Source organism: Aspergillus brunneoviolaceus, assembly GCF_003184695.1.
Source record: "Aspergillus brunneoviolaceus CBS 621.78 unplaced genomic scaffold BO95scaffold_141, whole genome shotgun sequence".
Classification (NCBI taxonomy): domain Eukaryota; kingdom Fungi; phylum Ascomycota; class Eurotiomycetes; order Eurotiales; family Aspergillaceae; genus Aspergillus; species Aspergillus brunneoviolaceus.
In genome coordinates this window covers 1-21,962 of record NW_020290871.1, presented here as the reverse complement: position 1 = coordinate 21,962, position 21,962 = coordinate 1, and the positions used below count along the sequence as shown (strand labels likewise).

The following is a 21,962-nucleotide window of genomic DNA, read 5'->3' as shown; positions in this document are numbered from 1 at the left end:
GCTTCTTCTTTCCTGAGAACTACATGACTACCCCTTTCCCCCTCTTGTCGAATTGTGTTTCGTACTACATTTTGCCCTCCCCATCTAATCAATCATCCTCCTACCTTACCTACCTTACCTACCTTGCCTACCTTACTACCTTACTACCTACCTACTTTACTTTACCTACCTCATCGATCTCACCCCTCGACCGTCCATCATTATCATCGATGGACAGAATTACTCCTTTCGCAGACTCAACTTAGTATAACTGCGAATGATGAGCTCCTGGCTATACTAAAACACATTCGACAATCCTAGGAGATCCCTTACACTCCTTCGACACATTCGTTACGAGGAAGATATCCCGTCGACACTCCTCTATACCTCTCCGGTACCAACCCGGCTGACTCCAATCCCCTCTCCTCCCCTCCTCTCCCCCCTCCACGACTCATTCGACCCGCAAGAGTTCCCTTGGTTTTTCTGCTGGCAGAGACTCGAAAGGAGAAAGACACTATGACTGTCTGCTACGATCATTCCTCCGTGAGGAGCATTGCTCCCGCCTCCGTCGCCTCTCTTGAAGACAGATTCGAAGTCATCAAAGAGGTTGGTGATGGCAGCTTTGGTAGCGTGGCTGTCGCACGTGTACGGACAGCTGGCTCCAATGTTGCACGACGAGGAACCATGGTAAGCTCCTGGCCTATGCCGAGATGCGATGTGAGGTTTGCTAATTCCTTGCTTAGGTGGCGATCAAGACGATGAAGAAGACATTCGAATCGTTGGGTCCCTGTCTGGAGTTGCGTGAGGTCATCTTCCTGCGGACCCTTCCACCCCATCCCCACCTCGTCCCGGCCCTCGACATCTTCCTCGACCCGCTTTCGCGCAAACTGCATATCTGCATGGAGTACATGGACGGCAATCTCTACCAACTAATGAAGGCTCGTGACCACAAGCCCCTGGATCAGAAGCACGTCAAAAGCATTCTATTCCAAATCCTCTCAGGTCTCGACCACATTCACGCTCACCACTTCTTCCACCGCGACATCAAACCCGAAAACATCCTAGTATCTACATCTGCTCCGAACGACTCCGCTTTCAGCCGTTACTCTAACCTCGTCACTCCTCCTTCCACCCCTCCCACCTACACTGTCAAGATCGCCGACTTTGGTCTGGCACGCGAGACACACTCGAAATCCCCCTATACGACCTATGTCTCGACGAGATGGTACCGCGCCCCCGAGGTCCTGTTACGTGCTGGCGAGTACTCCGCGCCGGTGGATATGTGGGCCGTTGGTGCTATGGCTGTTGAAATTGCAACCCTGAAACCACTATTCCCCGGAGGCAATGAGGTTGACCAGGTGTGGCGCGTATGTGAAATCATGGGCAGCCCTGGTAACTGGTACAGTAAGTCTGGGGGCAAGCTCGGAGGTGGTGAATGGAGAGAGGGTTCTCGCTTGGCTCAGAAGCTGGGTTTCACTTTCCCCAAGGTACGAACCATGAGCACCGTGCATCAATTCACCCGATCAAGGCACTAACGCAATATCAGATGGCCCCTCATTCGATGGAAAGCATTCTCCAAGCCCCTCAGTGGCCCGTTGCCCTTAGTCAGTTTGTTACCTGGTGCCTGATGTGGGATCCCAAGAACCGGCCGACTTCTACCCAGGCATTGAACCATGAGTACTTTGCCGATGCCATTGATCCGTTGAGACCGAAATCTTCGACTGCTCGCCTCTTGGGTCGCAAGCACTCCGAGAAGGTCCTCAAGAGTGCTACTCGGGAGCAGAGCGACTCGCCCACACTCACCTACAAGGCGTCTTGGTTCAGGAGATCGTTGATTGGAAGGTCTGAGAGTCCGGTCCAGCCTACGGAGAACGATCATGTCGCCAAACCAAGCGTTACCTCCTATCCTTCGGAGCTGCAGCCGAGCAAGACCAGACCCGCGCCAACTAAGCGGGCTACCTGGGCCAATGGCGCTCCCATGCCTATTCTGCCTTCGATTCGACCTGTGTCCCCCTTGTCCAACGCCGTCACAGCGCAAGCGAATGCATCCCTGGCTCACTCCGGCGACAGCGCGGGGAAAGCCAGCAAGAAGATCGGCCGGCAGTTGTCAGTCAATTCGAACGGCAATCACTATGCCGATGTCCACAGGCAGGAGGCGGAAAGGGCCCTCAATGGTGGAAGCGCAGTCATCACGCCGAAAGAGAGCTTCTTCTCTCACTTGCGCAAGCGTGCTCGCCGGTTGTCTGGACGCAACCAGGGCAATGTCTCCGGCGATGATGTGGAATCCAACGCTGGATGCATGCCTTGGTCAAACCGTTCCTCGCTGGCTCTGGACTCTGTCAACGCCAGTGAATCCAAGTCCACCTCCGACTTTGCGGAACTAGACAAGGCTCTGCAGAGTGTGAGACATTCTCTTGACTCCAACAATCGGGGCAATGTTCCGGTGCAGATCACCTCCCATGTGGACGGCACCAAACGCCAGTCCATGCCCCAAGGTTCCATCCGGACAATGGGCGACAGCCCTGTCTCAACAAGTGGTAATGGAGCGCCCATCTCCAGCCGGACTAGGCGTGCAATGCAGATGTCCAACAACCCTATCCACCGCTACGAAACTCCCGAGGAAGAGGATGAGCTTCTTGACGAAGTGCTTCATTCGGCCAGCAAAGCTGCTCGGCGACTGGCACAGGCTGATATCACCTCCGACGGCTCATCCCACTACAGCCACGCCGCTGGAGGTAACGACAGCGGGCGTCCATTGCCAAGCCCTTATCCAACTCCATCGCCTTCCGCCAACTGCGAAGGTGGCTTCTTCGGCCCAGAGACGACTCCATGTCGACGAGTCCCAGCTGAGAAGACAGAAGCAAACTCCAACCGCCAATGGCCCACCCCGCCTTATGACGAAGCCGAATGGACCAAGTCGGCTTCGGCTACCACCAAGTTCATGACCGGATCAGCAACTTATCGGTAGCTTCGGTTTGGCGGGCCATCGCACTTTTCTTTTAACTCATCGTCATCTTCCGTTGAATATGCTTGCATCTACCAAAAAGTCAGAAAAATGAGTGGTCATGCGCGTAACCGGCAATTTCACCGAGCAAGGCGTACGGGGGATCTGGTGTCTACTGTGTGATTTTATCTTGTGTGAGGACTGGCAGCCTTTTTCTCTTTCATCTTGCATCCTGCGCTTCATTTCCCATACCCGTTTGTATAGCCCGAGGTTTCAGTCCGGGGTTGCCTTTCATTTGTTTGCATTGTTCTCATACCCCAAAGGCCTTATTCATAGATACAGTCGGCCTCGCAACCTGTTTTCGGCATGCCGTTTATTCGTCTTCCATTCATTGACCATTTTTACAACAACACCTGCACATTTGCTCCTCCCTTGTCCTTGATACCAATTGCGCGAGTCGCAATTCTTACACCCATCTCTCACCCTATAGATATATCTGAATCATTCCCCAACATGTCTCACATACTCATACCACCTTTCCTTTTGTCCCAACTCCCTTCATCCCTATGTATTTTTCCTGTGGCAACATTCCCTCAGTCATCAAGCCTTCCCCTTCCCCTTCCCCTTCTCGACCCCTCATTCCGCGGATGGAGAGGGCTTTTGCAATTTTCCCCAAAACTTCCCTTCACCTGTTGTACAGTTTATGATTTGGCTGAGGAGCATCGGTGGCTGGTCTGGAGCTTCAACATCTTGTAATATAGGATCATCTCGACGACATATTCGTCTATTTATATATACACATCTAATTCCGCAGACGAAGTCTGTATGTATCTGCATATATTGTTTTTCTATGTGTGAAAGAATGGCAAAGAGTTAGCATAGTACGCAGAAAGGGATATCTTGAGTGATAAGTAAATAGTATGGAAGATCGAATCCACCGAGGCGGAACAACCGTTCCGCCGACATTCCGGCAGAATTTCCCAAAGCAGCACTACGTCAAAAGCTTCAGATCGACTTATCAATTCTTTAACATTTCAGCAATAGAAGCCTGGCGCGACCGAAAGACTGCTCGGCTCAGCAGGTCATACAGGGCTTCTCAGCTTAAGCTCGCTCGACCTTCTTTGCGACAAGATCTTGCTGCTCAGTCACCCAAGCAAGAAGCCATCCATTTCCCAGCACTTTAGTCCTTGATCTCGAGTTTCCTTGAAGGGCTGTCGATAGCTGCGGAGACTGCCTGTACCTCTATCTCAACCGCACTTATCTAATATTATCCTTCGACTCACACGCCCTCGTCTTTTCGTTCTCCGGACGAGACAAGCCAACCGAGAAAATGTCAACCCAACGACAAGCCACCTCCGCCTCGCAAACCCCGCATATCTCCCCCGCCGAACTCTCCTACCTCTACACCTCGCTCAGTCTCCCCCAGAACCCCATCCGACCCGATGGCCGCTCGGCGACGCAATTCCGGCCGCTGACCGCCGAGACCGATCTGCTGCCCGGCACGAACGGCAGCGCGCGCGTCGGGTTCGCGGACGGGACGCAGGCGATCGTCGGCGTGAAGGCCGAGGTGGAGCGGACGGTGGTGGGTGCTGCGGCCAGTTACACTCTTGCAGAGGCCGAAGGCGCGGGGGATCTCGATGGGGAGGGTGGGGAGGGGTCGGGTTCTGCCGCTGGGGCTGGGGCTGCTACGGCCGGTCATGGGTCGTGGGTGCAGATGAGTATCGAGATCCCCGGGTTTCGGGACGACGATGCCCTGCCGGTGTTTCTGGCGGAGATGATGCGGGAGCCGTTGGTTGAAAGTGTTTCTTCGGGGGGAAAGGGTGGTAACGGTCGTGAGGAAGGGGAGATGGGGGGCGGTTTGAAGGGGCGGTTGGTGATCAATCGGAGGTGGCATTGGCGGTTGTATATTGATGTAAGAGATTACGTCCCCTCATCTTTTGATTCTGCTGGAATGGAGTCCAGTTCAATTGCTAACTAACAACACAACGCATGAAACAGGTATTACTGCTGTCGCAACCACTCTCCTACCCCCTCCCCCTGTTGTCACTGACGACACATCTGGCGCTTCTGGCGACGAAACTCCCCAAGTTGAAATCCAAGGGCGAGGAGGATCCCTTCTTCGACGATGACTGGAATGCGGCCGAGTATTTGTACCCCAGAGCTTCGTCGTTCCCCAAGTTCGGCGGTGGCACGGCGACGGGCGGTGTTCCGCCTCCCGTGCAACATGTCCGGCCGCCGGTGACCCTCTTGGTGATCGCCGTGGGCGACAATGTCATCTTCGATCCGAACCGCGAGGAGATCGCCGTCGCCGATACCGTGCTGGCCATCTCGGTGACGCGCGATGGTGGTGCCGAGGGCGGCCTGAAGTTGTTGTCGATCCGGACGATCGATCCCCCCTCGCGGCTGACGCAGCCTGGGGTGCCGAATTCCGAGAATGTGGCGACGCTGGGGGCTACGGCTGGTGCTGCTGGCTCGGAGGAGCAGCAGTCGGCGGCGGTTCTGAATCCGGTGACGGGCGAGGAGGAGGTTCCTGGCGTGTGGAGGCCTCGTCGCGGCGGGGTGAAGAGGCGGACGGTGGCTAAGATGGTCAAGTTAGTGCTGGAGAAGGGTGGGGTTGGTGAGGAGGTTCTGGAGGGTTTGGAGAGTGTGGAGGTTGGTTGAGCGGTTCAGGAGGGCTTATCGCTCTGGGTGGTTAATATGTCATCCCACATGGCAAACACATCTTCTGGGCTTGTTTGCGAGGAACGGGAAGCGCATATCCACCCGCAAGAGCGTGATCCTCGACCACAGCGATGACTCGCCCGATGCTTAGCCCCCGGTAGACACGAGCACAACCCCCGAGGAGGATAGAAAGCAAGTAGTATTGTACATAGACCTAAGATATGCAAAACATCTTCCCCAGCTACATCCCTCATCTTACACACTGCAATCCCACTAGTTCGACCCCCGATGGCACCGGATGGATCGATCCGGTACCAGCCTACCAAATACCCAACCACTTCTTCACGGGCCTCTTCTTCCCCTCCCAATCGACATACGTGCCGTCGCCGGCCACCTCCTCCCGAGCAATAGGCGACTGATCATCCACCGCCTCCGCGGCAGTAGCCGCCGCCGCAGCAGCATCAGCACCCTCCGCCGTCTCAGGCGCCTCCTCCAACCCATGCGCAATCCGATACTGCCGGCGCTTCTCGGCGTCCTCGACGCGCTGCCGGCGCTTCTCGCGCGTCTGCTGCGACGAATGCTCGACATGCATTCGGAACACCGCGAGCGCCTGGCCCACCGTGTCGAACGGATGCGACAGCAACCCCGACCACGAGGGGAGCAGATGCGCGAACGGCGACGACCGCTTGAAGTTCGTGGTGAATGTGAACGTTGCCAGGGAAGTGAGGACGCCCTATCGGTAGCAGCCGTGGTTAGCATTTACTAAGGTATCTCCTCCTCAACTGTGCAATATACACTTCACCCCTCCTCCTCCTCCAAGCTCCCCTCCACCCACAGCCCCCGGTGAATACACAACATGCGGTAGATAAAGCTCACCATAGCGATCCAAACATGAATCCCCCGATTCGTCAAGAACTTATGCGCCACCGTCCCCTCGGGCGGGAACATGTTGGGGTACTGTTTCTTCCGCTGGGCCGCCTTCTCGGCCTCCGTCAGGCGCGGGCCGTAGTGCACCGGGTCGGCGTTCACGACGCGCCCATTGCTGGTGCGCACCACGCGCCGCTGCGGGTGCGACGGCGGCCGGAATCGGTCCGGTTGCGGGAGCACGATGGGTTTGTCTTTGCTTTTCGGGGAGGTGGATTTGCTCGAGGCGCAGCGGCGGGTTGTTACCGTGCTGCTGCTGGTGAGGGCTTGTTGGAGGGTTCGAGGGGTGGGGATGCCTCGTGGGAGGAGGAAGCGCGGGATTCGGATTGTCGTTGTTGGTTGCATTTTTTTGGGGGGTTGAGGGTTGGTGAGCCGGGGGAGAGGGTTGAGGGTGGTAGGTTTGTGGAGGTAGTGCCAGCTGAGGTTGATTGATATGCCTGATACGGGCAATTTTCTTGACCGGGGAGGAGGTGGTGGTGCCGGGCGGTGTGGGCTTGTGAGCTTGTCACGTGAGATGGCGGACAGTCGCGATACTACGGCTAAGTTACTAGGTTGGGGTTTGTTTTTTGGGCCAAGCTTCTTGAAGGCTGGTCTGAGGAAAATATGTCAAGCATAATGCACTGCGATATTCGAGGGCGCAGTGTGTCTGTGTGTTATACAGCTACGTACATTGCACTGCGCAAGTCATTGAATGGCATGGACATCGTCCCGGCGCATCGCATGTTTACTTGACCGGGCGGTGATTGTTGCTACGTACCTACAGTATGCGACGGAGCGGAACAATGTAAGCCCAACGCCAAGTCGGTCAGACTCGGAGGACGAATGACCGTCCAGGGATTTGCAAATGTTGCTCCGTACCCCCGAATCTGGCCCGGGCTCTGGTCTCGTCTGGTCCGGGCCACCACAAAGCAAAGGCAATGGCAAAAATGATGTAGTGCTTTCACCATTCTCATATCATCCCCTATCGTCCTCAGAGTTCCATTGTTCAGTCTCGTCCTGAACCATTCTTTGGTGATTCTACACCGATCGAATTCAACCGATTGGTTGCGGGATCCCGAAGGCACGGCAGGCAGAGTCAGCAGGAATGAGCGTAGAATGAGATCATACCTCATAACTTAACTTACCGCCCAGGTAGGGGTCGAGAACACCTGGAGAGAGAGAGAGGTTGTATAGTAAATCAATTAAGAAACACTAGTATAGACAGCATAACAATCAATAGACCTCAGGCCAATTCATTGACTCTGGACTCCCATTCTAATTTAGGCTGGTGACTCGAGGTAACTGTGCCTGGTGATCTCATCTTTTCATCCATGATCCAGAAAATCACACCGGCATCTGGTCCCGGATGCGCCCGTTGCGCTGAATCATCGCGGCGCTGATTGGCGGAGGCCCGGATCACGGGAAAAGGGCTGTTGGGGCCGCTCTTCCCAGTAAGTACAAATTGCAATCGCAAGTTTTTCTGTCCTCCCCTTCTGCTTTCCCTTCTTCCCCCGGAATCTCCTCCGCTCAATCCAATTCCTCTGTACTTTACCTTCTTTACCTTTCTTTTTTAATACCCTTCACACATTCAAAATGGGCAAGGACGCTGGTTTCGCTCCTGGTAAGCATTCCACTTGGAATTTCCCTGATTTCCCCGGTGTCACCGATCATGCACTGGTCGCCTCGAAGACTCGGCTTGAACACAATGTCTTCGGGGCTGCCGGATGCATGGGCCAGGTGTTGGGTGGTGGTGCCTGGTCTCGATGTGTTATGATCATGGGTTCTTTGTCGGTTCTGTCGCCTTGACAATTTGTCGCCTGCTTTGCCTCTTTGACTGCAATTGCAAGGCCCATGAACCAGACCACAAGATCTGAAGACCAGCGAAAGACTCAGGACCATGACGAGCTTTGACACCTACTGTTTCCTCACTACAATCCACATGCGCGAGGCCGAGCTGGAGGCCTGCAAAAAGCCCCAGCAACCGGCAACACAAATGCCCATTCAGACTGCGGCTAACATCTCCGGTTTTTCAGGTGACTCTGCCAAGGGTGCCAAGCTCTTCCAGGTGAGTTGATGTCTTCTTCAGCATCCATTTTACGGACTCGGTGGCTAACTCTGCATTTTCCAGACTCGCTGCGCTCAGTGCCACACCGTCGAGGCCGGTGGTCCCCACAAGGTCGGCCCCAACCTCCACGGTCTCTTCGGCCGTAAGACCGGTTCCTCCGACGGCTACGCCTACACCGACGCCAACAAGCAGGCCGACGTCACCTGGGATGAGAGCACTCTCGTAAGCCCACCCTCGCGACCCGCGCACCAATCGTGATCAACTTGACTAACATGCTTCCTTCCAGTACCCCTACCTCGAGAACCCCAAGAAGTACATCCCCGGTACCAAGATGGCCTTCGGTGGTCTCAAGAAGGCCAAGGAGCGCAACGACCTCATCACGTACGTTCCTTCCTGCGATCGGTTCAGGCACCGTCAGCTAACGGATATGTTTCCTACAGTTACCTCAAGGAGGCCACCGCTTAGATGTCTTCACCTATGTGAAACCTTCTAGACCCCGACCGGGACGTACGGGTCTGCCTCGACTCTGCGTGCTGGAAACAGCCGGTCACTCGGTCGTCTCTGCGGCTTGGTCGGGTCATGTAACATTACCCTTTGATTACATGCGATAGACTTTGGAATCTTTGTGCGATGGAAGAAAAAAGAGGATGCTATAGAGCCTTTTGCCTCCTTCGCGACCGCTGTCTACTACACATATTCCCGATTGACGTTCTGTTTATTTTTTTTTTCATTTGTGACCAACGAATGCCCTGCTCTGTGTATGATGGTATCAATATTTTTTTTTTCTGTGAGACTATAATGAAAGAAGATCTCCTCTCATGACGCCATGCGCGCCGAAAGTGACCTCTAGGTGCGTCTGTGCTTTTTCCCGTTGCAGTAAATTGATGCGTTGGCCGAGTCTGGCGTTTCAGGATGATCAGGATCACGTGTACCGATGGGTTGGCGGTCGGGCAACCGCCAGGCTTCAAGGTTCCCTGATTTTCCCGCCGTTGCTGGCCGAGAGAGAGAGGGTGGGTGAGAGACGTGAATCCATCAATCATCGACGGCCGCTGAGACAAGTCTTGACTGCAACGGCAATCTGGCGGATGATCCTTGCATCGTTGGAGAAGCATCTCGGCCACATGATTGGACCAGTTGTCCTGCTACAGCCTGCTACCGCCATACCAACTTGGTGCTTAGTTGGTTGCACTTCCTCAGACAAACAGTCTATCTTTGCGCAATCAAAGTGCAGGCAAGCCATGATGCGAGTGCTACCTCTCCCCGTTCGGAACCATGGGATTTTCATTTGGTCGAAGATGTGAGATAATCTGGGGACTGATATACAGTACAGTACGGAGTACGGTATGTACCACTGATCGGAACCCAGGGATGACCACGAATGACGCGAATCGGAAGATGTGACCGAGCACGATGGCGTGGCAGTAAGCACGACCGGACGTGTCGAAGCTGCTGAGAGTTCATCTGTACTGTACATCGGGAGTATCAGGCTTCTCCCTCCCCCTCCTCGCTCTGCAGCACATCAGCCACAGCGTCCCTTTGCCCCTCCCCACTTTGAGAGTTTCTTCGCTGACTATCGCTATCGATAAACCCCCCCGTTCACAATCGATAGGGATGTATTCTTGGTTCAGGTCCTTCCGCCCTTCTTTGTTATCGCATCGATGCCCGCACGTTGTCTGCCCTTTATGCGATGGATGGAACAACGGGGGGTTCTTGAGATGCGCCCTATACGCAACAACTTTGCGCACTTTGCGCACTCCCCTGGGCTTTCCCCCCACCATCGGTTTCTACCGGCAATCAGAAGAGAAAGGACATTTTGCAAGCTATCGACACTCCCTCTCCAAGGATAGTCGGTTTTAGCCCATCGCACATGACCCGGGGCTGGTCCACCACGATTGGTCCAGCCACCCCCCTCCCCTCCATTGTTTAAATACGGATTCCGAACCCCCCCTCCGACCAGCGAGACATGCGAGGGGCGCGTATCATCTACTTGTACCTGGAAAAGAAACAGGTTACTTTACCTACTTGCCTCGAAACCCCGTGTGTGAAATCGCATTGATATTACTATACTTCCATCGCAATCTTATACTGCACCGACTTCGGACGGAATACTGAATACTTGCTTGCCTCAACGCACACCATCTTATCTATCTATATAGTCTATTCAGATCGTGTATTGACTATCTTATCTGCCCTCCACTAACCGCATCCCTCTATAGCTCCCCTCCCTGTCTCACACAGGTGGCACCCTCTCTTGCGGTGCCTGTGTCTGTGGCTCTGTGTCTATAGTGGTGGTTCATGCAAGCACCTCTCACAGTTGCTTTTGACGGTGTATTGCGGAGAACCCGCTGTGACTTGTCGCATCCCATAACCGTTTCTAAACACTGACTGACTGGTTGGCCTATTGACACACGCACACACTGCCGTCTATCCTCTATAATCTGTACTTGATCCTCTGTGAGGTCTTGCGCGCGTGCGATCGCTCACCCGTCTACCCTGGTGAATCCAGTGAATGATTCAGGTCGCCCTTGTGGTCCTCAGGCACCCAGGCTAATTACTTACATTCACTTACGGTCCTCATTTCTAACTCTTTGATCGCATTCCATTCCCTGGCCTCACCTTCACTTTATCTTTTAAACTCTGGGTAGACTTCTCTCTCCCCTCTCTTCCTTCCACTCACCTTCTCACCTTCTCACCTCCTTACCTTCTCACCTCGCTCTCACATTTCATGCCTCCCCCCACTTTCCCCATCCATCCGCGCCTAGAACACAGCTCAGATCGTATCTAAGCGCGCTTGCGACTAACCATCTGATCAAGTCTTCTTGACCTTTTCCACCATTCGCGCAGTATCCTCGTCCGCGCAGTGCGAGGTGTCGTCCAGATCGTTGGCGCGATCAAGAGGATCCTTGGCTCTCGTGGCTATTCGTTGTGAAACACCGTCCCAGATGTTAGACGAACTCGACAACAACTTCGACGACCATCCGTCTCTGGATGCGTCGCTCGAGGATTTTGAAAGCAGCAGTAACACACAGCGTTCACCCCTCTTCAGTCTCTCGTCGCAGCATTCGGGATTCCGCGAGGAGGAATCAGACCCAGATGATGAAGACCCCAATCCCAACACTGAGCGCTGGTCACCACCCGGCTTTCGCAGACACGATTACAATCCAGGAAGTGGTTGGTATCGCCACGAAGCGTATTCTCGCAGTCCGGAGAAGGAGCGCCCCGTCCTCAAGCCGACAGTTGGTGTGAGCCCGGCGCAATCGCGTGAAGGTAGCCCACAGTACGAGGATGCGGTCGAGGCCCCTGTGACAAAGGATCGCAAGCAGTCGTCCGCTATGACCGAGACCACAGCATGCGCGCCGACGGCCATGTCGCTACAGGTCCCCGAAAGGACCCAGACACGTTCGCCAAGCAGAGCTCCGGCTGGCGGGCAAGCTGGTCAGGACATCGAGGTGGACTTCGCACCCGAGCAGGACCTTAGTAGTTGTAGGTACCACTTCGGAGCACAACTTTATCCAGCGAGCTGGTATGGAATACTGACCTGTGATTTTTTCTTTGCATGAAGATATCCGGTTCCAAGTACGCGCCGAAGTTCAGCAACGTGAACCATTGGCGGCCATATCCGGGTACCTGCGTGAGAAGTTTGATAAGATCACCAGCACTCGGACCAATACCCTCGTATCCATAGTTGTCGCCCTTTTGTCCATAGGATTGATGCGCACCTTGTTTCTCCCGAACTATCCTCAGCCAATCCCTGACTTGGTCAAGCTATCCGGGTTTGCGCGCTCCTTTGAACCCCTGATTTACTATTCGGAACATGGCGCGCAGCAGATCGAAGCCCTGCAGGAAACCGGCGTGGCGGTCTGGGACCTGAGCGAATCAGTTCGTGGCACCAACATGACTAGCGCGCCTATCATCGTGCGCCAGCTAGATGAATTGTCCGAGTCCCTTAAGTCACTGTCATTGGAGCTGACTCGCTTCTTCGCCAACGTTGATGCCGACTTCGACTCGATCCTGATTGTCATGGATTGGGCCAAGCGCGAACTGGAAGCGATCAATGCGCAACCGCCTAGCTCGTTGCCGACGCTCATGTTCGATAATCTGCATGAGATTCTTGCGCGGCTGGGTACCATGGAACGGCCGATTGACCCCCATGATGCTCCTCCGGGTAGTGAGCTGGCGACTACACCCACCACATTCGGGCAAGTCGTGACAGCGGTCCTTGGACAAACCTCGGCGCAACGCACGCGCGCGACGCTCACTCGGACTTTTACGGAATTCTTGGGTGTGCTTGAAGAATGTATCAACACTGAGCTGCACCATTCCACCGCGCTCTTTGGGCTCTTTGAGTCTATCGATCGCCAGTTCCTGAATCTGCAACGGACCGTCGTTCGCGAGTCGGATGCGCAAGAACGAGAGGAGGGCGAGATGCTGAGTTCCCTGTGGACCCGTGTTCTCGGACCGGATGCCTCCATTGTTCGCAAGTACGAGAAGAACAAACGGCTTCTTGCCAGCGTCCGTAGTCGGACTGTCACTAACAAGCACCTCCTGATGGACCACCGCGGGCGCCTCCTCACGCTCAAGGTGAATTTGGAAACCCTACGTCGGAAGCTGGTTAGTCCGTTGGTGCGGCGCAACGATTCGGTCCGGTTCGCGGGTGGTGTTGAGGCTAGCAATAGTCACAGTCATGGACGCATGCTCGGGCCGATCGGCGCCGTGATCGAGGGTCAAATCCGGGGAATCGACGGCAGCTACGAATACCTTCGGGGCGTGCGCGACAAACAGAAAGCACGATTCATGGAGTTCGTCTTCGGCGCTGGGCGACGAATCCCGACAAACGCGATGCTAGCGGATGGATCCGAGGGCGATGAGGTGGAAGCGCAGGCCATTGACGAGGGTGGTGATTAAGTTGACAGACAGGTTCGAGACTTGTGCTTGACTGAAAAGCATAGCCAGGCGTTTTCCATCTGTGATCATCTCGTCGCTGCGTGTTCTTTCCATCATCGTCATTGTCATCGTCCATCTCTCTACCCATTCACGCATCTATCGGAATACACGGCGTTGCATCTGATCCCTGCCGGTTAGCATTGTCTTGTCTTGCTATGCATGTGACATGGTGGGGCGTTACATCTACAGGATCGTTCATCATCTGGTTGTGGGCATGGGCATGGTTCTCAGCATCTTCTTCTCTCTGGGGTACATGGTTGCGTCTCACGACATCACGTTTTCTGCTTACTATGGAGTGTACTGACCCGTTGGCGTCCATAGATTTGTTTCACTGACTGGCGTTCTTTTTCAAATTGTCATCTCTCGATGTTCCGTTTTCTTCTCTTCTCTTCATGTTTCCTTTCGTCGTCGAGGGGCTTCTTGATGATCTTGATTGCATTGATTTGATGATCGACGATCGATTTGATTCGGCGAATTCAAGGCAATGGGGCAATGAATGAGGAGGGAGGGAAAATCTTTTCTCAAGAGATAGACAAACAGGAAATGGTGCTATCATTTGCTTTGCTTTAAGGTTATGGGGTTTCGATTGTCCTCTTCGAAGTGCTACCAGTCGTCCTCCGGTCAGGATTTATTTTCTTCTTCTCGATGCAGATAACATTGAAATGGATGGGGGCTTTTGTTTTGGTTGGGTATAGGTAAGGTAGTCGCTCCCCGGCCCTCGTCGCGGGTTTGACTACTCTTGCTTTCTTTGTCTGGTTGGTGTATGTAGGGCGAATGGGAAGCTGGGAAGTGGTCTGGGTTGGGTTGGGTGGTTGTTATTATCATGGATGCCGAGCGTGCCTCCTTTCTTTCTTTTCTTGTTTGTGATTTCTTTGCCTTTTTTCACTTTCACACAAATCTCCCATCATCCAGGCTTGCATTGTGCATTGACTCTCTTTCTTTCCTTTTTCATCCACTTCTTTCTCTGTGAATACATAGGGACGTGCCAACGGATTGATTGATTGACTTGACTTGACTTGACTTGAGATCCAATTGCTTGCTTGCTTGCTTGCTTGCTTGCTTGCTGGCAGGCTGGCTGGCATGCTTATATTCTCTCCTCTTTGTTCTCGATACGCAAGTTATATGCCGGTTGGCCAGCAACCCTGGGTGCGTATGGGTCTGGGTCCGGGTCTGGGTCTGGGTCCGGGTCTGGATCTGGACATGGGTGGGTAGATCTACCAGCTCCGCCGCGGCGGGCTTGTGCTTGTGCTTGTGCTTGTCCCTCCCAAGCTAAAGATCGGTCTCTACTCGCTCTAAGCTTTTGTTGGACAAGCTGGGCTGGGCTGACTGGGCTGAGTACTGCGCCACGCGTTGTACACTATATTCCCCCCCCCCAAACACCCGATCTAGCCCACCTGTTTACTCGTACCTCCCAGACGGGACCCTTTTAGATACAGGTACAGACAGATATTGACATAGACAGAGACATAGACATAGGCTCATTTATAATACGATTCAAGTATAGGGAGCCTTTTCCGCTGGCGAAGCGAACTTGGGAAACATTATCACTTGCATGCATACCTACCTGCCTCCCTGCCTCCCTACCTAGCTACCCATCTACCTACCTAACTACCTACCTAATACTCCGACAACGCTGGATCCAAGCCCATGGGACTATTCTCGCTAACTTACCACGTTATAACATAACATAAGTACCGTACATCCCCTCTTGACCAGAGATTATAGTATAGCTGCGGGTCCCCTTTCTACGCGGCAGCGTATTATCCGTGATGGACTACATAGGTGCTTTTGTATCTGCCGAGATATATGATTAGTGGGCGAGAGAGATCATGGAGGTAGGTAAGGTATGTCTGGCACACTCAGGTAACACCTTATCACCGATCCATGAGCTAGTAGAGATGGAGAGCGGTAGCTCTGGCGGCGATGATTAGAATGGTATGTACGGAGTAGTCGAACTCCTGTTCCTTCTTTCCTTCTACTTTTCTCTTTTTGGTCGAAGCTCCTGCTTGAGGCTTGCAATCGGTATTCTCGAGACTTCACTGACATGGTGGGTTTCCTCCAGTATTGTATCCTCTGCCCTTAAATAGCATTAGTTTGGCTGCTGGATTGAACGAAACCACCATGCATCCACTGAGTCCTGACCACGCCTAGAGATCTAATCAAATAGCACCACGGCACTCTGCTTGAAGACTTCCGGTCCCAGCACCGCCGCCAGCTCCGCGACAATCCCCTTCACCGATTGAGGGTTGTCCATCGGCATCCTCTCCCATCCGACAAGGTCCTATCATCATTCCCTTGTTAGTATCGCTTCGACCAGGTGTACAATGCACATAGCGCGCATTCTCCAGATATACCAAGTGTGGAGAGAAGGGGGGAACGTACAATCATATGTACAAAGGACCCATGCACCAGAAGCAACCAGTGGTCCAGGTCTAGCGCCTTCACTTCATCCAGAGTCAACACGCCAGGCATGTGCAAGTCAAAGAGTGACATGTCCTCATCGTTGATTTCCGCATCAGCGGTGTCGGGCTCAGGATGAGTCTTCTCAGCAGTAGTGGTGGTTGCTTGGCGGTCTCGTGAAAGGGAGACGTAGGGTCGAGTGTCGAGTTTCTGGGAGAGTTCGCCGTCGAGAGGGTCCCAGGCGTAGGATTCGGGGTCTATCATAATTAGTTTTAAGGGAAAAGGTGAAAGGGGGCCGAAACAGGGCCCATACCGAGGATGTACTGGGGCTTGAAGGTTCCCTTGTACCGCATTTTCTGACATGTATGGATATAGTATCCTTACCGGAAATATTAGCAATAGCACGCGATCTGAATCGATGGACTTACCCATGTAGTAGTACGGGTATTGAGCCTCCACGGCAAAAGCGATCTCCCGCATCGCGCTCAACTTGCCGAACTCCCATTGTTCATAGTCTGGGTCATAACTAGCTGATGTTAGCTTTGGGTGGAATCGGCCACGAAACAGGAAGCAGTACAAGATGTATACAGAGCTCACACCATTAGGCATCAGATCTAATACAGCTACGGCGATGAGCTTGCCATCGAGACGGTAGCACTGATGCCACGATCCGAGCTTCTTCTCGTCCGACTTCTTCGGATCGGCGGGTGAGCGCGTCAGGCCTGAGCAAAGGAAGCGCTTGAAGTCCTTGGTCTGCCACTTCGAGACGTCTTCCTTGTGGACTGTAGTCTGATACTTGCGGAAGAGGTCGAATCTGCGGGTGGATAGGTCAGAATTTCGATTTGAAACCGGTCAAAGTGACGGACTTGGCCTGAGAAATGGAGTCGCCCTCCAGATTAACCTCGAAGCGATGCGCGGGCTCGAGGTACTTCTTCGTCTTAGGATCAATGGGCCGTTTCACATTGCTATATTCGGCTTCGTGGACGGCCCCCCGGAGGTCGAAGTGGGACTTGCGGCTCTTCTTTTCCCTGCAATGCGGACATTCAGCGACCCTTCATGGATCCATCCCAGCTTGGATCGACTTACTCCCGTGTCTTGGGGCAGAGATATGCGGCTCGACGGATGTATTCAGGGCCGAGAACGAACTTGTTCCAGCGGTTCACGGCCTTGCGTTGATCCTTCCGAGGTTTGAAGTCCAATGCTTCCAGTCTGTAATGATGGTTTAATCTCGTGAAACATAGACAGGGGGAAAGAGCCGATCACCGACCTCATCGTATAGTGAGGGCAGCATGACCGCTGCAGGTTCTGCTTGTAGTACAGCGTGCCCGATCTAGGCCTGGGTTAGTCCCCGTGTTGTTCGTACTTCTCATGCACCAAATGAACCACACGATACCTTCTCCAACCCCGATTGACAAGGGCCTCATAATGGGCCGGTCGCACAGAGACCGAGCTAGTGTAGTAGGAGGCCGCTGCAGCAGGTGTGCGTTAGCACTGGCATGGCATGAAGCCGTCGTCGACATGCCTGTGATGGGCATCTCTGGTGGGGCAGCGTGGGGAGACTCACAGCCATCACCAGATTTGCAGTAGCCACAAGAATTGCGTTGGTAGCCTGAAGGTCGAAGTCAGCGGCAAGAGGCAACCGGTGGGGCGGTCTACATGGCGACAATTGAAGACGATAAATGACCAAGAATGTGATTTGGTGATGTTTTCACTGGAGGCAACGGGAACAGGAGACGAAGTTCGGCAAAGGTGGTTGGCAGTGGTGTTGTTTAGGTCGTACTATGGGGAAGCGAAGGCCGTATAGATCGAGATGAGGGGCAGCAAAAATGCCATGCCGGCACATTGAGGGGCACCGATTGGGGGAGAGAAAAGGGAACCAACTGGGGCGGGTACTGATTGCACGGGGCTGAAGACGCTATGATGACTGGTTGCTTACCTAGAGGCCGGAAAAGCGACAATTTTCTTGCCTGCTCGGCGTCAACAATCGAGACCATGGCTTTTTTGTTGGTTGTTGTTGTTGCTGGTGATGGTGGTGGTGGTGGTTGGTGTCTATGTCAAGCACCAAGCGGAGATCGCAGTCTGAGATGGAGCAACGGATTCACAAGGCATGCATGCAACTGCAGAATGAGTCGGAAGAGTGGGAAGACCCGGATAGAATCGTATCACTGGAATATCCTCTGTTGAGGACGAGGATGACAAACTAGAGTAAGTATCCTGGTGGCTGCGATGTGGTGGCCTGAGGGGCCCGAGATTGTTGTGATCTTGGAGGATGGAAATGGAGAGAAGATGATGCGGGACGGAATGGTTGAAGCTGGCCAATTCGGCAAGCCCATCATCCATCATCCATCATCCACCATCTACTACTAGGTAACTATAACTACGTACTTCAACTTAGTTACCTGCTACTACCAACACCACCCAACCCAACCCAACTCAACTCGTCTCATCATCCCATCACCCCATTCACGCCCGCTTGGTCCCAGCTACTGACAGTGTTAGTGTCCCGTTGGCCAACCAAACCCAACTTCGTGATGCTTCTAGAAAAGAGCAACCTAGCTGGGTCTGCATGAAGGGATCGGAACCCATGTCGGAACCTCCTGTAAGGACCGACTGATCACCCCAGCAAGCCCAAAGCAAGTACGCCTACTGCAGTGAGGCCGCGATCTACTCCTTTACCCCGTACTTTTGTCCTTGCTCTGTTGGTGTGCCCTGCTTGTTGTTGCCACTGACGAAGGAGGTGCAAGTAAGCCGGGAGATGATGATGCTTGCTACAGGGTCAACACAGCCCATTTCTAGCTTTTCCATTCGAGTACTCACTCCGCATAGAGATCCGCTGGTACTACGGAGTAACTACTGTATATCCTGAGTAATGGTTTTGCACCAGCTGATGAGGGAGGGAGGTCGAACTTGGCAGCTGGCAGCTGGCAGCTGGCAGCCGGCGATGCATTCAAATACGGGTATTGTTAGTCGCCGTATGGGCATCTCCCTTACCATACGGTAATTTGTCGATGGAAGTGGAAGTTGGCCAAGTGCCCGGCCCTTCCCCCTTCTTCACGGTAGAGCAAGAGCGGCTTCGGAAGGGAAGCTGGAAGCAAATGGAATGTACATATGTACTGTAGGATAATGGGTGCCGCCACTCGAATTGATCCTGATGTGATGCCGTTCGGAAATCAAAGGTACACACCTCTCAGTAAGTAATCTTCTTCCGCGCATCCCCAGATCATTGAATCACGTGCAGGCATCTTCCTGCTCCTCCCCCCAACGTCCAAGCATCATCGGCATCAACGACAGGATCTCAACTGCTCAAGGGATCCGCATCTTTCCCACAGATCGCTGCTGCGTTGTCGCCCTCCAGGTCCAATCGCCACCGTCTATGATGTCCGAGGCCACTTCTCCCCATGATCGATGTGCAGGACTACCTCAAGTAGTGGCCATTTCACCGCATTCCACATTGTCCGAGCAACCGAGCGCTTGGATCGACTCCATGGTTCGAACATTCATGGTTATGGTGCAGCGGACAGGTACGGTACATCACTTGTCCCCGTCTTTAGGGCATGATCGCAACTCCTTCCTCCTCAACACAGCACCAGCACCAGCACCAACCTCTCTTTCTTTTTTGATGTGAATTCTAGATAATCCTTATCAACCATAGTGATAGCCCAAACAAAAAAATTGAAAGTACAGCTTAAACCCCCCCCCCCCCCCCTATGCAAACCATGCAGGTGGAAGTCGTAACCGGCCGAGTCAGTGCTCTCGAATTGCCCCGCATCCTCCCCTCTAGCAACTCTTTTCCTTTAATCCTTATATTCGCCTTTAATTTGCTGGAACTGCCAGTGACACCCCCAATAAGCCAGCCAGGATCGATGGAACCTAATGTACCATGCAGGGTGTGTATGCTGCTGCGTCTCATGGTATCCAATCTAAAGCTTGTATGCAGGAGCGTGAAAGCAATAGTCAAGAACAAAAGAAAAGAAAAAGTAGACAAACAATCACCGCTTCATTGAACTTCCCCGGCCCTCCCCTATGCAGCTCTTGAAGGACACACAACAGCTTAGAAGCTAAGCTAAGCTAAGTTGCAAAAATTGCAACCACGTAGCAGGTACCATATCCAATTCGAGCGACGATCATTGGATCAGTCCCAGAAACCGTTGAAATGCTATTGCTGCTGCAGGGTAAGTTCGCAGCGTTAAACATGGGAGAGGGAGGTCAGTTCGCCCGTGCACGTTGATCGAAGGGATATCACTTGAAGGAAATCCGAAAGGCAACTAGGAACACGTTCCTTTTTTCCGCTGATGGGAGTTTATTACGACAAACTCTGGTCCGTTCAACGGAGAGGCCCGATGTGGGAAGCAAAGTAAGTAAGGTGGACCGAAATCCGATTTTTTTTCCTGGGAGTTTGGAGGCCCTCTGAAAGTCTGCCCTCACCGTGATCGGTGATCTGTCGTATCTCCGTCCATCCTAGCAAAGTCCTCCTTATACTATTTTCGGGAGAACCCACGAGGGAACGACTGGGCGATAGGCGAGACAGGTGCCGAAATGACAGGACTGGACTCACCTTGTTTAAGCCCATACAACGGAACATGACGCACAATGAGCCACCGGGAAAACTACTGACTGATGTGCGGGCATGAGATCATCTAAATTTAAACTATGGAAATTGGTCGCCCTGCGGTTTCTCTTCTTATTCAGAAGTAGGTAGTCAACTTAATTTCGGCCAAATGCCAATCAATAGAGTCAATAGGCTCTGGTCTGCAACGTCGAGGTCGATTTCCGGACCTTCCCTCCTGCTGAGTGGTGCTCCTAACGGGCAGAATCTGATACAACAATTACAGTGCAAAAAGAGTGAGGAAGGTTTCTAGTGATTCCTCCCCATTCATCAGACCACAACACACTCGGATCGAGAAGAGAAAGAAGCGGGTATCCGATCTATTAATAATGGATCAGTGTGCGACGGCGCGCGTGTGTTCGCGTCTGGAATTTCATGGTTCGTCTTCGCGTCCCTTGGGTTACCAGGTTGCTGTGGAACCCTGAGAAAGAGTCTCGGGGTCGCTCAGGACTAGGAATATTATCGATAATACGAAGTGGATTGTTTAAGTCAGGAAGATCACTAGTTTGGCAACTGTGGAAGCCAAGTCTTACTTTAGCGCAGCGGTGGAAATTCGAATAGTAGTAGGTTCATGATACACAAGGACGAACTAGGTCTAATTGCGGTCAGGGTTGCAAAGACCGATCCCCAACCATAATCACCCACCCTCATAATAAGGTAGGTCTTGCGCAGTGGGCTGGAAAGGAGAACCAACAATGCTCCCTCATTCTTGACTTCGAACTATACTCCACAAGCTTTCATGCATAACGGCAGTATCGACTAACCCTCTCCAGAGACAAAAAGGAAAAAGAAAGAAAAAGCCAGAAATCAAAGCCAATGTCAAGTCCAGTCCATATACATGAGACATGGAGAGGAAAGGGGCATACATGACATATGGACCTGGGACCTGGCCACAGTCAAACAAAACCCCGAACGAGGGCTCGGATATGGTGGAGGCGACATAGACTTAGGTACTGTACCTACGAACCTACGAATTGACTACTAGTTACTCGTAGTTAAGCAAATCAATTCAACGAACCGTACCTGGGCCTTCCAGACCGACAACCGGACCAGAACCATCCGTAACGTTTCAGTAATACTAGAAATACGGTATTCACCGCACCTTGGTGCTTCGGCCGTCTGTATTGGATCGGTACCGCCCACCCAGCGCGCCAGAGTCCGCTCCGGGGCGAAGACAATCACCGGTTTTACCGGTCTTTCCACTTCCACAATAACAATTAAGGTAATGAATGTCTTTCCAGTGCCTGCCCGGGGTGCGCCGCCCACAATTCTTCTCCCCCAAAGCTGGCCAACTGACAGTACTGTCTGTCTGTCTGTCTTTGGTCTGTCTTTGGTCTGTCTCTCTCTCTCTCTCTCTCTCTATTGTACCGAATCAGATTTGGTTGGACGTAACAATGGCGCTCTTCGGAGATTTCACTGCATTTGTTTTTCCTGGCTGGACAATTCTCTGCTGGTGCTTT

At 53.0% G+C, this 21,962-nt stretch overlaps 8 protein-coding genes across 8 annotated transcripts; 5 read left to right on the top strand and 3 right to left on the bottom strand.

Annotated features, from left to right (window-relative positions):
- Nucleotides 1–370: 370 nt before the first annotated feature.
- BO95DRAFT_53181 (serine/threonine-protein kinase) lies at nt 371–3,118 on the top strand. Its single transcript, XM_025592046.1, has 3 exons — nt 371–666; nt 723–1,466; nt 1,526–3,118. The coding sequence occupies exons 1-3, from the start codon at nt 496–498 to the stop codon at nt 2,945–2,947; spliced, it is 2,337 nt and encodes a 778-aa protein (XP_025436117.1). The 5' UTR covers nt 371–495; the 3' UTR covers nt 2,948–3,118.
- Nucleotides 3,119–4,253: 1,135 nt separating this feature from the next.
- BO95DRAFT_377677 (exosome non-catalytic core subunit RRP42) lies at nt 4,254–5,584 on the top strand (the record flags this gene model as incomplete). Its single annotated transcript, XM_025583275.1, has 2 exons — nt 4,254–4,835; nt 4,922–5,584. 2 exons carry the CDS (start codon nt 4,254–4,256, stop codon nt 5,582–5,584), a joined length of 1,245 nt encoding a protein of 414 aa, XP_025436116.1.
- A 319-nt stretch (nt 5,585–5,903) lies between these two features.
- BO95DRAFT_377678 (uncharacterized protein) lies at nt 5,904–6,853 on the bottom strand (the record flags this gene model as incomplete). The annotated part of the gene is made up of 2 exons (XM_025583276.1): nt 5,904–6,317; nt 6,461–6,853. The coding sequence occupies 2 exons, from the start codon at nt 6,851–6,853 to the stop codon at nt 5,904–5,906; spliced, it is 807 nt and encodes a 268-aa protein (XP_025436115.1).
- Nucleotides 6,854–7,168: 315 nt separating this feature from the next.
- BO95DRAFT_448591 (uncharacterized protein) lies at nt 7,169–8,005 on the bottom strand. The gene has a single exon (XM_025587883.1). The coding sequence runs from the start codon at nt 7,618–7,620 to the stop codon at nt 7,258–7,260; it is 363 nt and encodes a 120-aa protein (XP_025436114.1). The 5' UTR covers nt 7,621–8,005; the 3' UTR covers nt 7,169–7,257.
- On the top strand, nt 8,001–9,194 carry BO95DRAFT_53026 (cytochrome c). The gene is made up of 5 exons (XM_025592045.1): nt 8,001–8,108; nt 8,521–8,552; nt 8,616–8,774; nt 8,839–8,933; nt 8,993–9,194. Exons 1-5 carry the CDS (start codon nt 8,081–8,083, stop codon nt 9,015–9,017), a joined length of 339 nt encoding a protein of 112 aa, XP_025436113.1. The 5' UTR covers nt 8,001–8,080; the 3' UTR covers nt 9,018–9,194.
- Nucleotides 9,195–9,208: 14 nt separating this feature from the next.
- BO95DRAFT_53020 (uncharacterized protein) lies at nt 9,209–9,972 on the top strand. Its single transcript, XM_025592044.1, has 2 exons — nt 9,209–9,849; nt 9,919–9,972. The coding sequence occupies exons 1-2, from the start codon at nt 9,371–9,373 to the stop codon at nt 9,932–9,934; spliced, it is 495 nt and encodes a 164-aa protein (XP_025436112.1). The 5' UTR covers nt 9,209–9,370; the 3' UTR covers nt 9,935–9,972.
- A 1,522-nt stretch (nt 9,973–11,494) lies between these two features.
- BO95DRAFT_377676 (uncharacterized protein) lies at nt 11,495–13,457 on the top strand (the record flags this gene model as incomplete). The annotated part of the gene is made up of 2 exons (XM_025583274.1): nt 11,495–12,092; nt 12,115–13,457. The coding sequence occupies 2 exons, from the start codon at nt 11,495–11,497 to the stop codon at nt 13,455–13,457; spliced, it is 1,941 nt and encodes a 646-aa protein (XP_025436111.1).
- Nucleotides 13,458–15,651: 2,194 nt separating this feature from the next.
- BO95DRAFT_377671 (arginyltransferase) lies at nt 15,652–17,890 on the bottom strand (the record flags this gene model as incomplete). Its single annotated transcript, XM_025583273.1, has 11 exons — nt 15,652–15,777; nt 15,879–16,153; nt 16,210–16,275; nt 16,325–16,422; nt 16,474–16,710; nt 16,763–16,924; nt 16,983–17,105; nt 17,164–17,226; nt 17,290–17,365; nt 17,461–17,505; nt 17,833–17,890. 11 exons carry the CDS (start codon nt 17,888–17,890, stop codon nt 15,652–15,654), a joined length of 1,329 nt encoding a protein of 442 aa, XP_025436110.1.
- Nucleotides 17,891–21,962: the final 4,072 nt, after the last annotated feature.

What these genes read in the sequence shown, in the direction of transcription:
- BO95DRAFT_53181 (XM_025592046.1), top strand. Translation starts at nt 496, where the DNA reads ATGACTGTCTGCTACGATCATTCCTCCGTGAGGAGCATTGCTCCCGCC. An exon ending in TTGCACGACGAGGAACCATG is followed by an intron (nt 667 to 722) that starts GTAAGCTCCTGG and finishes TTCCTTGCTTAG; the next exon opens with GTGGCGATCAAGACGATGAA. An exon ending in TGGGTTTCACTTTCCCCAAG is followed by an intron (nt 1,467 to 1,525) that starts GTACGAACCATG and finishes ACGCAATATCAG; the next exon opens with ATGGCCCCTCATTCGATGGA.
- BO95DRAFT_448591 (XM_025587883.1), bottom strand. Translation starts at nt 7,620, where the DNA reads ATGAGGTATGATCTCATTCTACGCTCATTCCTGCTGACTCTGCCTGCC.
- BO95DRAFT_53026 (XM_025592045.1), top strand. Translation starts at nt 8,081, where the DNA reads ATGGGCAAGGACGCTGGTTTCGCTCCTG. An exon ending in AGGGTGCCAAGCTCTTCCAG is followed by an intron (nt 8,553 to 8,615) that starts GTGAGTTGATGT and finishes TGCATTTTCCAG; the next exon opens with ACTCGCTGCGCTCAGTGCCA. An exon ending in GAGCGCAACGACCTCATCAC is followed by an intron (nt 8,934 to 8,992) that starts GTACGTTCCTTC and finishes TGTTTCCTACAG; the next exon opens with TTACCTCAAGGAGGCCACCG.
- BO95DRAFT_53020 (XM_025592044.1), top strand. Translation starts at nt 9,371, where the DNA reads ATGACGCCATGCGCGCCGAAAGTGACCTCTAGGTGCGTCTGTGCTTTT.